This window comes from Pterocles gutturalis, unplaced genomic scaffold (assembly GCF_000699245.1).
Source record: "Pterocles gutturalis isolate BGI_N339 unplaced genomic scaffold, ASM69924v1 scaffold3154, whole genome shotgun sequence".
Taxonomy (NCBI): domain Eukaryota; kingdom Metazoa; phylum Chordata; class Aves; order Pterocliformes; family Pteroclidae; genus Pterocles; species Pterocles gutturalis.
The window spans coordinates 204,304-222,616 of record NW_010130433.1 but is presented as its reverse complement, the minus strand read 5'-3'; the positions used below and the strand labels follow the sequence as shown (position 1 = coordinate 222,616).

General features: G+C 36.5%; 1 protein-coding gene across 1 annotated transcript in view; it reads left to right on the top strand.

The window, feature by feature from the left end:
• Positions 1-2,817: 2,817 nt before the first annotated feature.
• The window catches only part of CNTN5 (contactin 5), a 186,763-nt gene continuing 171,267 nt past the window's right edge, over positions 2,818-18,313 (top strand). Inside the window, exon 1 of the mRNA XM_010080210.1 lies at positions 2,818-2,955. Within this exon, the coding sequence (XP_010078512.1) occupies positions 2,928-2,955 (28 nt within the window). The 5' untranslated portion in view covers positions 2,818-2,927. The remainder of the gene's footprint in view (positions 2,956-18,313) is intronic.

Here is an 18,313-nt window from a genome sequence, read left to right as displayed (position 1 = left end):
AGATATTTTAGGAAGGGTTTTGAACGCAGGATCTGTTTCATGATTGCTTGGGATTATAAGGAGTCAATTCAGTCACCCAGGTGGTCTCTTTGATTGAGACTTCTCCAAGCTGTTAAAATAACACATCTTAGTGTGGTATCTGTGGAAATTAAATAAAACCATTCCATGTTGTACAATAGAGCAAATCTGGATCAAGGACAGTTACAGTAGTTGACTTCAGCTGTGTGGTGCATTGCGGGCACTTTCAGGGTTGAGCCCTCGGCTGTGCTAAAAGGCAACATCTGGGTATCCATAAAGGAAAACTTCTTTTGCCATGTGCTTTTGAAGTACATGATGCTCACCAGGGCTACCTGGCTGCTTTTGAAGTACATGGTGCTCACCAGGGCTACCTGGTTGAGGGGCGATGCAGCACTCTCCAACGGCATGCCACACATGTCCCCATCTGCATGGAAAAGAGGCGGGGAGGGGGACACACGTCGTCCTACTCACCCAAGCCAAAAGACCAGGTCTGTGTGAGTAAATGAAGCAAGTTGGGACCACTCTCCGTCCCTAAGGGCAAGAGGCACAACTCACAAGGCACTGCTAAACCTTCTATCTTCCCCTCCCCACCTGCACACAGACCTCATTAGGGTTGCCTGTTGGTCCATGCTCTCCCCTGAACCAAGCTCAAATTAGTCAATGCCAAGGGCCAAAGTTGTGCCAGGACTGTGCTACTGTCCGGACAGCATGGGTGACAGTAGCCCAGTGCTCAGCACCAGGCCATGGCCCTAACTAGCCTTCTAGCATAAGTGTACCCACACATATCTTGCAGTGGTTTGTCTTTAGCACCAGAAATACCTCATGAAATGGATTCATGGTTACAGATTGCTTTATGAAGTAACTAAGTCAACTGAAGCTCATATCCTAATTCTCTCCCTTTCTTATTTACCTGGCAGTTCGACTGACTCTGCTTTGGGTATCTCAAAGATTATTGAAAGTGTGATCCACTTTTAATTAATCAATACTTGTATGAGCACCACAGCATTTTAGTTCCTGCTTCTAGAGCAGTACTTTTCTACCGTGAAGGTGGGTCACTTATTACAGTTCACTAGAGAAGGACAGGAGGTTTTTTTCGATAGCATCTTCAGTGTGTGTATTTAACACCACTTTACTTGTTGATGGTCAAATTAACATTCACGTAATTTAAGCTGATGGGGCAAATTGGGGATTGATTTGGTCTGCTGCTTTTAAGGACTTACTTTTTCAATTATTTTTTCACTAACACCGAATTTAATTTCATTACTTTTCTTGCTTGTGTGGAAAGTTTATTGTATTTCCCATTTTGACTTCTTACACTCAGAGTCTGACTGCTGATCTTATGGCCCTCTGTGTTTCCTAAATGAAAATTTAGATACATTTAAATTTTAGCCATGCCCATGGCATCTTTTAGAAAAAGCATTTGGAAAGATTAAAAGTCTTCTTCTACTTAAAAACTGCACCTAATCCTCTTTATGAAATCCATCAAAGATCAACTCATATTACTTTTGAAAATCATTGAGCTTCAGTTTTATGTGCTGCTAGGTATGGAGCAACATGTGGAGCTTCAGCATCTGACAGACAACTGTCAGCTGAGTGCAGTTAAGTATGTGATAGTTCTACTCAACCTATTCGAACTGTTAGGTGCTGTCTGCCTCATACCAGCACCTTGGTCTGTATGCAGAAACAAACAGGTACAAATATAGATCATTGAATGTCAATGAGAGATGCTCCCACTGGCCCCATCTATTCGTATTTTGGATCCTCCGATAGTGCTTGCTGAAGCTTCAGTGTTCTTTTATGATGTCTTCTGGTACCCTTACTGCAGCTCTCTTCTCTCTGATCCACATCACAGAGAAATGTCTCTAGGAAAAACCTGAGTGAACAGGGGCTTTAGGTGGCATCACTGGCACTGAGGAATGGACAAAGGCACCAGTCTGATGTCAGAACTGAGCTGTCACAGAATCACATCTGTTCTGCTACAGATACACATGCTAGAGCATAGCAAATGTGAATCCAGGTCCAGTGTTCCCTGTAGTAATCCGAGTAATTGGATCTTCTGGTTGAAAGGCTTTAAATAAACATAATGAACTGTTCATAGCAGCGCCCTACAACCTCATTCAAAAGTTATTATACAAAAAGTGAAATGTTCCTTATTACCCTTCTGGAGGGAAGCTTTTGGAGATAAAATATATCTACCCACAACTGGATTGTGTTTATAACACCTGAGAAATCAGAAGGAAAGTATCTAAAAAGAGTAAATGTGCTATAGTCCAGGTTTGGTTTTAGAACCAATGTGTCTGATTTTCCCTTCTTCTCATCACAATGTGTCGTGCACTGACCATCTAAAAAGAGTAAATGTGCTATAGACCAGGTTTGGTTTTAGAACCAATGTGTCTGATTTTCCCTTCTCATCACAATGTGTCGTACACTGACCAGACGATGTTAGCAACATCATCAGTCTGGATGTTAGCCAGAGTGTTCTCTCTACTTTTATTTCTTTTTTTCACTGTGCATGAATCACTTCTATTGGTGAAATAAATGAAACAGGATATGGCAAAAAGAAATAAAAGCACTATTAAATGTTTTTGTAAATGGTATATATATTGTCTGCTACTTTTCCTTTGATACAGTATCCAAGTGCACTAAAAAAAGTAATAAAGTGCTGATGCAACATGGAATTTTTTTGTAATGGAAATAGATTTATTTTTAAAGACCCTCCTATTATAGATTAAGGTATGAAAAAAGGAACTGCCAGCTTTACAAGAGGAAATAAAAAAGTCGGAGTAGACACAAAATTTGAAATCTTTAGTATGTAACTGAGATGCTCTGTTCTTTTCATAGATCTGGGTAATTTCAGTGGTCGGACAAGAAGTGCCGTCTCTGTACGTGAAGGTCAAGGAGTTGTTCTGATGTGCTCGCCTCCACTTCATTCGCCAGGTACAGTAAACTACAGCTTGTTTGCACACTGGTCCTTTACAGAATGCTCATTATTAGTTCTCGGTATTTTAGATACAACATGTATTTGGTTGCAGAACTTTAAAAATTAAATATCCACCATTCTGATGACAGGTTTTAGAGTACCAAAGGAGTAATTAAACCTCATACACTGCAAATGTCACTGAATAGCACCAGAATTTCTGTTACAAGATTGTCTTATTCCCAGTATAAAACTTAAATGTAACAACAATATTCTCAGTGCCATCAGTGGTGAATATGCTGCCTTGAGGTCACAGAAGATTTCTTTCAGAGTTTAGAAGTCTTCAGAAGTTGTTCCAAACGTCAGTGCCAAAATACAGTTGTCTTGTTTTCATTTACCACCATGATTTTGGTTGTCTCCTCTTGCTGTGTAGCTTAATTTCCAGTACAACTGCATCATTGCAAGAAGTTGGAAATATCATAAATCCCACGAAATGCCTGTGGATTCCCCAATGAAACTGTAGATATTCTAGAGAGGTTACATTTTTGCTTTTCAAATTGGCTCTCCCGCAATGTCTGCAGATAGCTAAGTACATCTTTATATTTGCATACCATGTAACACCTGGAGACACGATGGTAGACAGAATATCTTGTTTTTCAATAGATGCAGAGTAATTTATCCTTTTCCTCTTCAGGAAATGAGGTCTGTACTGAGGGGATTTTTTCAATTCATCCAAATCTGAGCCCTGGAAAAAGTCACACTGCAGAGGGAAGAGATGTAGAAAAAAAAAAATCTCCTCTGCATTTCTGTTAGAGAAATGTGTTCAGTTTATTTATTCTGGAATTATTGTTATGACTGTTTTTGCAATTGTTTTTACAATTATCAGTGTAATTAACGCTTGCTATCTTCTAGCCATTTCTATTCTTTTCTCTCTTCTGAGTATATTGTCTCGCTATGGTTGCCTTTATAATCTGTTTCGGGTGTTGACACTGCAGTCGCTGTGTGACAGAATTGAGTGCATGGTGTAAAGGCTTGATTATGATAAGCAAACTGGGAGGGAAAAGACGTAGGCAGAAAAAGTGAGAGACCGTTTCAACAGCACAACAATTTTGATTTCCCCAAACAAACTGAGAGTATAAGGATGGATGAGTATCAGTAGTGAAGTAGTCCTATGCTTTGTAACAGCTGTCATTCCACAAAGTGTAACTTATATGTCATCAAACTGTTTAAGGAGTTTAACATCAAACTGATTAAAATTATACTTTTAAACTTATATTTAGACAGATTCCAATGCAATGTTCTACTGTAATACACACATTGCCTTTGATGGTGATAAAAACAGTATCTCTCATTTTCCTCAGTGAGCCAGCAAAACCCCTGCTGTGGAAACTACTGGGCTCACAGACAGCGTTCAGTTGGTTCAGTTTATATTATCTGAGTACTGGTATGCTATGCCAGCAGGAAAATTACATCTAGAAAAGTATTTTGAACACCTCTTAGCATAATTCTGTTACCATAGCTATGCCAAGAAAGGTTCTGCATGTAGAGGAGTAATCACTGAAAGCTGAAAGATTGCACTGATATGCAGATGTAAACATAACCTCATGTGAAAGGGAAGGGAATTGGCCTCCCTTTGTTTTGTCCACCATGTAATGAGGAATGACATGCAATTTTTCTCCAGCTCCCTACTAGCAAAATACTGAGGAGCTGTAAGTCCTTGTGGTACTGCAATGGGACTGCAAGTGGTATTATTAGTGCAGTGGCTGGTGTCTCCTGGGAAAGGGGAGAGCTACCTCCATGGACCTTCCAAAAAATTCCACACCTGGTGATGTCTCAACAATAAATCATTCCATGAATCTCCAGCAATAAGGTTTAAGACATTAATTAAAGATGACTGCCAGATCAGAGTCAGTTTGTGAAAAATATTTTTGGACAAAAGCAGAACTTTAAGGGGAAAGTGTGTGAATTTAATTCTGAAATTAGGTAGTGAATATGAAACTTATTTTCCAGATACAAAACTCTTGCAAAGCAGAGCAACTTCAAAGATTCATGTGCAGCAACATCTAAAATACATTTTTAATTTTTTTTAAAGCACTCCATTTCTGGATAGTCCATTTTAGCTTCTGTGTCTTATTTGGAAATATGATATTGTCTCCTATATAGTCCTAAGAAACTCTGGCCCTTAAAATCACCTGGGAGACAAACTTTCAAGTGAATACTAAGGTATTATAGTGGATATATCTAAGCTAAAGTCTATTTAAAGCATGTGCGAAATGTGTGAATATCTAACATTAACAAGATCATGACTTATGAGGGTGTTTTTGATGACAGAGAATTTTTTTGATGAAGACTGCAAGCTTCACTATATTGATTTATTCACATTGATCAGCACCTTTAGAAATAATTTTCACTTACTTATCCCAGGAGATAAATCCATGATCAAACCTAATCACTCTCCACAACCTCATAAGCAATTCATCCTTCAACAGAATCCCATTCCTCAATCTCTAAAGTCAATAACTGCTTATAAACTTGCCTAAGAATTTCAGGATTAAGCCCTTTTAGAAAAAGACAATAACATTGTAGGAAAAGAAGTGGCTTAGTGAAAGAACACTGTATTAAAAGAGATCTAGATCTATTAATATATTTTTGACAAAGAAAATAGTGTTGATTGAATAATAGCAGAACACAATTCTAAAAAAAATCTGAAAGTCTTTACAAAACACACACTGAAAAAATACTACACTAATCTCTTTTGACAAGAATTTAATCAGAAAACAAGTTTCATATGTATACAGTTTTGATTTCTGTTTATTAATGTTTATTAATGCTGTGATATATTACCAAGAGGTAATGCAAGAAACAAACAAATACAAACTTGTGATATATATAGATTATTCATGCAGGTTTTCATTATATTGTTGTTCAAATATTTTATAGAAGAAATACAGAAAAAAAATGTGCACCTGAAATATATTCAGAATATTTGTAGTGCAGATTCAGATGAGAGATTTATTTCTTGGTTTTAATAAATGAGTTTGTTAACTTATTGTCACTTTTGCTGAGAAGTAGCTGAGTGCCAAAATGAGGGAGTTTTCCAGGAGAGACACTATCTCTTCCTTCAGAACAGTGAAGAAAACATTTAACCAAAAGGATTTTTTGCAGATTACTCACGACAAAAAGCCACCAGCAGATTCTCACCTCCTGCTTTTCCTGGACCATCACTCCAAAGTACTTCCTCTGACTTCATTGGGAGTCCTGTATCATTTTCGTGTATCTACTGCAGAAGGATTTCCACTAATACTTTTTTTGTTGCAAATCTTTAATATGTCCCTTGTAAAACATATTAATTGCAGAAAACTTGATCATCCATAAACATAACATTTTATCCTTTTTTTTTTTTTCTTCCATAAACCTAACATTTGACTCTTCGTCACCCCCCATTAGTTTTTTCTCCTAGGTGAGTTTCCTAGACAAGTTAACTCTTAGGTACCCTTGTTAAATGAAAGGCTCATTAACCTCCAATAGCTTAAATAAGAAGCTTTGTTTGATGTCTCTGCTGCTTTTTTTCATAAACAGGATTATGTTTTTTCATAGTGGTATTCTAAAGGATGTAAGTATAGTGTTTTATTCAGTCATTTAATCATCTTAATTACAAGGCTTATCACAGTGAGATTAAAAATGAATGAAAGATTTCATCCAGATTTACATGTTTCCCTCAAAATTAATACTTTCAGCTGAGCTTTCTAAGGCTTTTATTCAAAGCTTTCAGTATGAGCTTAATAGAGAACGATGGTCCCCATTGTTAGAATGAGAACAGCGCTGATGCACACAGGGGAAGGCAGATGGGTGCTCCCTCCCACCTCAAAGAGACGCTGCTGTCTGCAGGGAGCACTGCTACATAATCTTTCCACAGCATATAACATCTGTACAGACGTTAAACTATAACTTTTTTTTATTTCCTTCGAAAGGAAAAAGCTGACCTTACCCAGTTTGGAAACTGTGTTATAGGCTGCATCTTTTGTGCCTCCCCTTTAGCATTATAAAACTGTAGTTTTCATGAGAAATGTTTCACCAAAAATGATTAATACCAGTGCTATGGGGATCAAATTCCTTCCTGTGCATCTTCTGTATGTCTGCGTAGAGTGTTGCTAACTGGCAAGCTGCTAAAATAAAACTCTTTCTACCAAGGTCCAGGAGGCTTTGTCTTGTTCTTCTATTTCCTACACAGCTGTCCCAGTCCTCCTATTAATTGGAGAAAGTCATGTCAAATAATGTTTTTTTAAGTTGTTCTGAGCTCCCGTTTGTGTGTACTTTGGACATACGCAGAAAACCTCTTTGGAAGTAAACAAAACCAATCACTTCTCACTGTTCAGGGTCTGCAAAAGGAATCTGAAAGCTGAGTTTGTGTTAAAACTGCAGTTTTGGACTGCAGCTTCACTACAAGTAGGAAACCAAGTCCAACTGAAGTGCAGTAGCTCTCTTGTTAGAACTCCCCTGGTTAAGCCCATACTGCACAAATTATGCATAGAAATAACGAGACAAACTCTAAATGACATCATCTGTGTACAGCATTGTTAGGAGTAGACTTCTCCAGGCAAATTAGTTGTGATAACAAGATTGTTATGTTTGGGCTGGACTGCCTTCAGTACACTCATTAACTTGTTTACAGGCAATTGGCGGAGGTATCTGCACACAGGACACAGCAAATCCCGTTTTGAAGGCATCCATACACCCTCTAGCTCTCCATTTACTAAGCTGGCTTTTGTGAATGCAATTCACACATGTCTAACTTTATATATATGAGGGTCACAAGGTTATCTGAAGGCTTTGGATTCAGACCCAGGATCCAGGCATCTAACAGGGGCATTTCAGTGCACAACATCAGACAACTTCCATATTTATGTGGATCTAGCCATTACCAGTTTCTTCAAAATCATAGGAAGCCTACATGAACTTAAATCTCTGAATCCCCATCTGTCTCTAGACATGACTGGATGCTACTTTGTCGTGTTAGCCTGTCACTACTGGTGAGATTTATTCCTGACCATGATTTGTGATATCAATCTAGTTCTGTATATATTGAACGGTAAAGTAACATCCCAGTTTTTTCTATTATATATTTTTTCAAATCTGACTTTTGAAATCAACTTCAGCATGGAAAGCTATGTAATTCACTTCCAGGAGAAATCAATGTCTAGGTGAAAGCCACATTTCTCCTCTCACTTTGAGAACAAGGAGGACTATTTTGCTGGTTCCTATCAAAGCACTATCCACTCACAGCATTTCCCAAAAAGCAGCTGGACAGGTCGTGCCTCCAACGATGACTCTCCCTTAAGCTGTGCAGAACTTATTCATCAGTCACTACCTTCTATTAGTAGTTTGTAGAGGTGAATATGTGTGATACTGGTGATGGCAAATAGAACATTTCACATTTACTGGATGTGATTATCTGATTATCTCATCCTAACTGCTATGCTTTCTGGGAAGGTAGAACTGTCCAGTACCTGATGTTTCTCCTTATACTAGCAAAAGGGAGATTTAGATGAACACTGAAGTTGGAGGTCTGGGTGGGGTTTTTTTTGTTTTGTTTTGTTTTTGTTTTAATGTTGAAAAGGAAGCCAAATATGTGCCCTAGACTTAATGAACAGTTGAACTGTAGCAAGGGGATCTATATGAAGACATACAGGACATTCATCTTAACTCTATTTTGTTTCACAATTGCATGCCACAGTTTGTTCTTCACTCACTTTAGTTCATTGTGGGAGCATGATGCTGAGTAACAGAAACAGGTCACTTAAGTAATGGTATTAGAAAATGATTGCTAACTATACAGGAAAGAAAAGTTTATTTAATAAGCCCTTAATATGTCATATATAGAAGACAAGACGGTACAACTTTATCGTTTCCTTATGTGTCCATAACATATAGATGATCATAATGTACATATAAAATGTTTTAAAACCACTGTTTTGAGAGCCACACGTATCAACCGAAGGAGTTAGCTATCACAAGTTGAAGAGTTTCTGCACTTCCCTCTTAGACTCTACTATATTTTTGTGTTTGACTATAACTGTATGTTATTTAAGCTTGAAATTCGCTTTTCAATAATGGGAGAAAAGAAAGTTTTAGAAGAAAGGTTCATTCACAGCCCTTTAAACTTGATATTTCTGTCCTGATCATGGGTTAATTTCATAGTGTCATCTCATCTCTTCACCCACATTTTTCCCTGGAAGAATCATAAAAATGTTTCCCTCTTGCATCCCCTACTTTATCACTTTTACTAGACTGCTTTTGAAACCTTCTTGTCTAATAATGCTAATTCCCATGTGTGTTATCATTAAAGTGGATGTCCACGGCCCTTGACATGGCTCAATATAGGAATCTGTATTCTTTATCTGTGCAACTGATTGATGACTCTGCCTGTGGTTTTCATTATGGAATGAACAAACACAATTAACTTTTTTTTTCTTCTGTGGCCTTTTCATTACTGAATATATGACCAGTAATTTTGATGACGACTTCCCTAGAGCACTTTATAGGGTGTCCTTCCTCAATCTTGTTGAAGGCATGCGTCTGAAGATATGAAATTTAAGAGTTTGGGAATGATAGAATTTTCTGTAGGGTAGCATTGTAACAAGCTATGTCTGCCAATGAGGAGTTACTCCCAGTCTGTTGGCAATGTGTTGTTATTAGATTTTAATTACATTTTAATGATCTACATGTGTTCCAAATTCTAGACAATATCGGTATAGATGGCATATAGATAAATAATCATTACTGATTTAAACTTTCTTGTCATAGAAGTCTAGATTTTATTTTATTTCTTTTTAAATAATTTGAAAAGTAATAAATGAACAGAAATGCATTATTGGTCCAACTGTAGCAAATTCTCCCAAGGAACTCGCAATTTGGTATTAAAAAAGAACAACCCCAAAACATTTCTAAATGTCATCAGTGTTGATAAATCACCCCCACCTCCTTAAAAACACTAGTAATTCTTTAAAAAATGTGCAAAGCTACACTAGAATCTGAAAGCTTAGTGTCCCTAGACCCCCTGTGTCACTCACTGGAGCTGTTCTTCCCTTCGGGGACTATGAAAATGTAGTGAAAGAAAGCTGGTTGACCTTGGTCAATTAAGGCAGTGCACAAAGTTGGATGAAGGGGCAGCCCTGACAGGGCACTGCTTAAGGGACGTGTGCTGTAGTTTCTCAGCCACACTATTGTCAACAAATATTAACCCAGCTGCCAGTTCAGGAGAATCAAAGTGAAAGGAGATACCAAGAGAAGAGGGAGGAAGCACAGGAGATTAATTAATTTTAAAAATATGTTGAGTATGCTGGCCCTCGGGCTCATGCTCTATTGCCTATCAGGCACCAGCTGCATGTGGTTATTTCTCTACAACTTGTCAAATGGGACAGTAATGATGAAAAGTTTCTATAGTGGGCAATCTCCTCTCCCCTGAAGACAAGTTACTAGCCTGTTACTGATATGTCCCAACAAATTAGACATAACTATCAGGAACCCCTCAGTCTAGTAATTAAACAAGACAGCATTGTCCTGCCAGGTTTAACAGAAATGTGTGTTCATGGTATCACAACCATATTTTCCACAACTAGTATTGTAAAGGTACTCATTAAAATAGGAAATGGTATTGCAAAACCTGTTTCTGTGGCACAGACTATGTAACTTCTAAAATACCAGGACCCCAACACAGTAGATCTAAGACTGGAGTAGTATACAGCAGTACAGTCACAGAGGTGCAGGGCTCTCACAAAATTAACCCTCTCATAATAACCTTTCTATCAGAGTCCATTTGATATATAGTTCTGATGATTTAGTAAGCTCGTGGTTGGAATACCGTTTTACAAACACATCAGTTAGTTAAATGCCAGAAGGACCATTTTCTTTTAGACAGAAAATTCCTAATTAATCCCAATTACCTCTCCACTTCATGCCACAGAAAAGAGTAGAGTGAGAGTGAACATATTAATCAATGTAACTAAAGAGAAGAAGCCAGAAATATTGTTGATCAGACAGCTGAAAAAAAAGGAAACAGAATAAGGAGGAAGAGATGAAAAATGATTCATTTCTAAAGGTCTGGAGCCTAGCTTTTCTGTCCAATACAATTCTGGGGAAATCTTAAAGGATTTTTAAAAACGATGAAAACAGTGGAGTTTTCAGAAAATGCAACTCTTCCCAGACAAGACATGATTAACTGAATTCAAAGGTGATTCTGGCAGAGACGATTGCTGAAAATATTAGGAGGACAGTCTTGATTCAGAAGGATAAAGCTTTGGACTGAACTGATCTGAGCCATACAAGATGCCGTTAACAATTTTCCCTCTATAATAAAGTCAGTTATTCCTTATTTTGTAAGTACCATATGAAAGTAAATTTACAAGCATTTGAGGTGATACAATGCTTAATGAGACATAGATTTTCATATAACTTTATTTAATCAGTTCAGGAAGAGAGTTACAAATCAATGAAGCGGCATGAAAAAATTCTATCTGAGATATCTAGTTTTCTTATTTCTTTTTCAAAGAGGAAATTAGAAATTGTTTGGAAATATATATCTAGATGTATTTATGTTCTTTTCCTACCCAATACAATTGTAAATGGTGTGACAATAGTTAGAACTTAACAGCAAATATGCTAAAGGCGATTGCTTGGATTTTTCAAGGAGAAAATGACTGAACAAATATAAGCATAATATCATAGAGTTCAGACAAAAATCTGAATGATTACAGCCAAATCTAAACCCCTCTGCAGCAGCACATATGCATCCTTTATCTTCTGACCACAAAAGATGTTTTCCAGAACAATAACATTGGAAAATTACTTCTTTTTGATCACAATGTCATCTTTTTAACAATGTAATAATTAATACACAATTCTGATAATTTGATTGCCCACTTCTATCTTCTGTGTTCTCATGCTATGTTCCAATATTGTTTAAATAATTGCTGATGACTTCATTAGCCAGCTAATACAATTCCTGTTGTGTTGATGCTATTACCCTAGAGCGGAGAATCTGTAACTGGAAAATTTCACTGCATTTATTGGTTTATTGAAGCGTTAATTTTAATGGTATTTTATTCTTTCAATAACTAATAAAGTCTTCCATTGGAGACTATGGGGATAAAAATTCAGGAAGCAGAGAATGGGAAGAAGGATACAGACAATACTGATGAAGGGTTTGTCTCAGTTTGGCTTTTGCCACAAAACCACAAGATCCTTTAGGAGTTTAGCAAACTACTGTGTCCTTTCAATCCTGAAGACTCTATTTTCAGCTCTGACAAATGCAAGATGGAAGGAAGAAGCACTACCCATTTTACAGAGTATAACAGTGGATGATCTACAAATAAAATTTCAAGGAAAAACTAAAGTTATGCTGATTTAGAGTCCATGTCTTGTGACTTTGCCACATCATGCTTAATGCTTAAAAGAAAAAGGGCTTTGAAAAACATAATTAGTCTTCTGAAAACTATGCATGTACTCAGCACAGGAGGGAGTATATTTTGCTGTTGTTTGCATTACTTTAGTAATGATATTTCTTTCAGAAAAAAAAATCAAGGAGAGTTGGACAAATATCTTCTTTTTCCATGTGATATGTATACATAATGTGACACATCAGGTGTCACTTTGCTATTGCTGAGGGGTTGAGGAGGAGAGATTATAGTCATGGGACACTGCCCTAGGCTGAAAGTAAAACAGAAGGCTATGTATTATCTCTAAATAACAATTATGTGACAAGTAGAAGATGGATGGAAGCAGTTCTCTGGGTTTCCAATAATGTAGAACAACGTGCACAGGGACTCAACAGTGTATTTTCTGTATGGATAAACAGGTACGAGTTACAGTCCCTACACTGTTAAATTTTAAAAGATTGATTGTTGCTGAGGTTATTTGTAGTTGTTTATTTGTACAACATGGTTGAATGGCATTATCAATGTTCTTGCGCACTTTGCTAATATGACACATATCTTTCTTCTTATCTGCTCTGCCTTATTTAATTAAGGTGAAAAAATCATCTGTCACTGTCATTCTGTATACTTAAAAATTGTCTTTTGAGGACTATAAATTTGGGATTACGTTATTTTCTTAACCATATCCTCACATGTTTCGTTGAGTTCAGAAAGATGTAATGGAGAATCTGTTCCCTAGTACCTTTAAGCCTAGAAAACATACCAAGAAGGAGCTGAGCACTAGGCCTTGAGCATGCAGGGGATTATGTGACTTATACTGCTAATTTTTTTTTTTTTTTGAACATTTGAAAAGCAAATTCAGAGGGAGGATGAGGGGGTAGCTACCCATCTCCAGTGTTCATCTACACTGCTCCTAAGGGTTTGTTGGCTATAATTATTTTATGTGTGTTTTGACATTTCTTGTAGATGTACAAAGAGCTGGTGAGGAAAGAATATTAAAGATTAAAAGAATTATGTATTAAAGGAGATTTCACTTTGACTGTAGCCTGATTCATGACTGCTGAGAAGTCACTTCCTTCCATTTTCTTCAGTTTCTCCATACAAAAGTGATGATAATTGGGCTGCACTTGATTTGAGACCTTAGAATAAATACCATAGGAACAAAGGAGTAGGCCCAAGGAAGATCCATCAATCATACCATGCCATGGCCATGGTGGAATTCACCAAACACCAACCTGCAGATAAACCCAGGAAAATGCTTTAAATTTATATTAAAACACCTAACGCCAAGACAATATAAAGCAAAGAGGCAGTGGGGTGTATCTTAAGTTCAATACGTGCAGCCATACAAAGGTGACTCTATAGAATCCATGTGCTCAGTTTTTGCCAGTACAATTCCTATGGCAACCACTACATGTAAAGAGTGGTGAAAGAAAGAGTTAGAAAAGATTGTGTTTTGAAGGATAAACTAGAACTGTAGTAGCCTTTTATTTTCATTTCTCCACCTGAAGCCTGAAATTAAATCTTGTTAAATGAATCTTTATGCTATTATTAAGCCTTCCTGGCATTAGGAAACAAGGTGAATGAGTGATAAAGTGACAAATTTGAGTTTTTTTTTCTTGGATGTACAAAAAGGCAAACTGAAATATACACACAAACTCCTTGAGAGACTGTTACTCTGATAGCTGGAGTACTAGTGAGCATTTTCAGACAAATTATAGAATGTGCTTAACAGAGCTTCTGTTGCTAAATGGTGAGCAGAGGAAAGCTACGGATGCAGAGACTTTGCATGTCTCATCTGCAAAAGAGGTAATGTCGGTCTTGCACTTGATGGAGCGATACTCCACAAATTTGGATTATCATCATCCTGTCATTAATCTGTTTTGTTTTGTTTTGTTTTGATGAATGTCCTGGTTATGCCTTTGAAATGTATGAATCGATTGGTATAATTGCAGTGGTCATAAAATGAAATTTCCATGTAATGCATCAGCCCAGATGGGTGTAGGATTCTGGGGTTCACTGCAGGTAACATTGCTCTGGAGTGTAACTTTTCATTGTGCTCATCCCTGCAGCAGACTTAGGTAAGAAGTAGACTATGCCAGAGTAACTACCAAGCCAGTGCCATTAAAATGTAGAGGAAATCAAGTATCATAGCATGATCAGAGAACAAGAAATATGTAAAGTGTGAAAGAGAGAAAAGGAAAAAAAAAAAGTTACTTTAAATTCTGTTGAACTTTTTTCCAGAGAAAATAATTTCCACCTATAAGTATTCTACACAGTGATGTGCTTTCCTGAGCACTAAACAATATCGTCATTTTCCAATGCCGCAATTTTCATGAGTAATATAGTTGTTAGTCATTACCACAGAATTCTTGTTCATTCAAATTATAAAGAAACAATCAACTTGTGTTACTGTATGGTCAACACATTTCCATAATAAAAAACCTTTGAATAACAATAAGCTATCCAAATCAGAGTTTACCAGTGACTTGTCCTGCACATTTGTCACTGCCAAGTTTTATATCTCCTGTAGACCAGTGATTAAAACTGCATAGGTTTGTTTATAACTGTTAAAATGTTCAGCAGAAGAGGACAAAGAATTCTGGAAATGATCCTTTTGATTAAGCTTTACAGTCAGTTTTTAATCCTTTCAATAGAGAATAAGTTAATTTTGAGGTTATTCCAATTCTTTTTTAATCAGTGCATTCTTTTATAAAACATGAATTCTAGGTACGTTACAGAAACTTTTCTTTGTCAATAAAAAGAACAATAAAAATACACTGAGTTAGTTTGACTAGATTTATTTTCTTCCAATATTGTTAATTATATCTCACTTTTTAAATTGGATGTTAAACAAGCCTCATATCTATCACTGAATTGTTTCACCTAAGACTGAAGCTGATGAACTTATAATGATGTGAGTCTTCCTGATTACCCTTTCTAATGCTGGAACAAAATTATCTCTAATTCTTGTCTTTAGAAATTACTAGTCATAGAATCATAGAATCATTTATGTTGGCAAAAGACCCTTAAGATCATTGAGTCCAATATCCCTAAGCACCAAGTCGACATGTCTTGTAAATCCCTCCAGGGGTGGAGACTCAACCACTTCCCTGGGCAGATTGTTCCAACACTTGACAACCCTTTCGGTGAAGAAATTTTTCCTAATATCCAATCTAAACCTCCCCTGGCACAACTTGAGGCTGTTTCCTCTCATCCTGACACTTGTTACTTAGGAAAAGAGACTGACACCCACCTCACTACAACCTCCTTTCAGGTAGTCATAGAGAGCGATAAGGTCTCCCCTGAGCTTCCTTTTCTCCAGGCTAATTTCCCCCAGCTGCCCCTCATAAGACTTGATCCCTAGACCTTTCACCAGCTTTGTTGCTCTTCTTTAGACACACCCCAGCACCTCAATGTCTTTCTTGTAGTGAGGGGCCCAAAACTGAACACAGGATTCGAGTTGTGGCCTCAACAGTGCTGAGTACAGGGGGACAAACACTCCCTTAGTCCTGCTGGCCATAGATGTTTCAGTAGTTCTATAAAGTCAGTAGTATTGATTAAAAGAGCTACAATGGTGATGCTTAAATTTTGAATTAGGTTCTCTGATATTATTATTTGGACTGTTTAACTTTATTGCTTTTTACTGTCCACTTTTTTTTTTCCTTCATAGAAAATAGCATTATACAGTGAAATCTGCATTACATGGTATGTTATAAAATGTAGAACACCAATTTATACGGAGCTTTCAGGATTTTTCTACATAAGTATTGATTTTCATTCCTACCCAATAATAGATGAGTATCAGCAGTAGAGCTGATGTTAGAATTCTTTTTTTTTTGATTTCAAAAGATTTTTAAAACATTCATTTGTAGTTTGTCTGCCTTGTGGTCAGAGTTTTCCCCTCCTGGTGTCTTTCTTAATCAAAAAAATTATTTCAATCTTAACCACAAATGTATCTTTTCCACTATTGTTTTTTTTTTTCCATAAATTTACATCATTTTCACATTTTCCTTATTTACCTAGGACAACAATATATATTGATAAAATGGCCTTAAATTCTGAAATTATAGCATGTCTAAACATTCCTTTACACGAAAAGGTTGCTGAGAATATAGCACCTCAAAAACTATTTCAAAATATGCCGAGAAAATACTTTTTTTTTTTTTTTTCTTAAAAAAAGAGAGCCCATACTTAGGTTGAGTTTGAGTTCTATAAAGTTACTGTGGCATAATATTGAACACTGAATTTATAGGCAATAAGATGATAATCAGCTGTTAAGAAACAGCCAATAGGGATTTATCAAGAACAAACCATAGAAAATCCTTTTTTTTTTTTTTTTTTTGAAAGTGTGAGTGGCCTAATGCAAAGAAAGGCATATTTAGCATTTGGGAATGACTCCTAGATGTAAGAGGCTACAGTCACTGAAGAGCATAGAAAAAGAATCCAAAAGAGCAGTACATCAGAGAAATTTGTTGCAATGAGTAAGACAAAATTCAGCAGATTACAGATTACTTTAGATCAAGTTTACAGATAGTATAAAAAGAAATAAATTATCAAACAGCATTCTTCCTTAGAGAAACACTGCTATTACACAAATGGAATACTTAGTAGAGTGGAAAATCGCATACTTCAATTCTGGGACATACTAAGACTGTAGAAAACCAAGACAACCTATAGAGTTGGTGATACTACTATTTAAATTATCAATAATGTTAATGTCTCAAGTAGAATATCATATCCAGCTTTGAGTCTTACACTATAAGATGTAGAAAAGCAGTAGGGGTGACAACAATAAAACTAAGCAGAGGATTCGAAACCATGACTTCTAACGAAAAGTTAGAGAGATTTGGCTCATCTAGCCTCAAAAACAGAAGCCTGATACACACAAGGATAGTGGTCTTCTGTTGTAACTGTAATCCTTTTATACAGGTCATGAGTAAATTCTCAATACTTTCAATATATTAATCTGAATAAGTAATAAACAGCATTGAAAAAAAAAAGGAATGACATACAAATATTAGGGAAAACTATCTGACTATTAACTGAGCAATGAAATAGGTTATTCTGAAGATCTAGACATAGGAATATAACTCTCTGGACATTTTAAAAACTGTCTGAGAATATCTGATCTTGCCTGAGAGCAAAAGAAGGGCTTGAAGGACATGTGGTTTTGAGTTCCTTTTGATGACAATGTTTTTGAGTCTTTCTGGAAAAGCTTTTTTTTATTAATATGAAAATATGCCAGTGACAGCCAAATATACATAATAATCTAGCATCCTTTCCCAGAAGCCGTATTTCTGTTGTATGCTATGTGGTCTCTTTAAAGGGCATATGTGTGAGAAAGAGATTTAATTGGTCTTTACATGTTTCGATGACTGGCTACATTTCATACACATCAAATGTACAAATGGGATTATATTGGATGTGTACACTGGTAATGACAATATAATATTTGTATCCTCCAGTACAAAATCAGTCTTGACAGTACACTTAACTTTTCTACCGTATTTTTACTCATTGGCTGTGTGAATGGTTATAAGAAAGAAAATCTTTTAAGATTTATCACTATAATTAAATCTGAACAAAGACAAATATGTGATTGGTAGAATTGTGTTTCAGGTAAGTGAGCAGTAGATACAGAGTCCCCAGAGAAGAAAAGAAGCAATTTCATTGCTAGCTGATAAATTGACAATATCTGTTTGCTCTATGTGGGTTCATTACAATGCAACAAATAAATTACATTCATTAAATACTTTCTTGGAAGATTAATAAGCACTGATAATAAGCCACAGCAGCACAAAGGTATGCACCAAAAGTATTTATCTGGTTGTGGTGGAAGGCTGGAGGAGCCGCCTATTGTTATCACTCATCTCAGCAAAAAAGAATCCTTCCCCTCTCTGAATGTGAAGTGTGAGTGTTAGAGTGTGCCACATATTGCACCTTT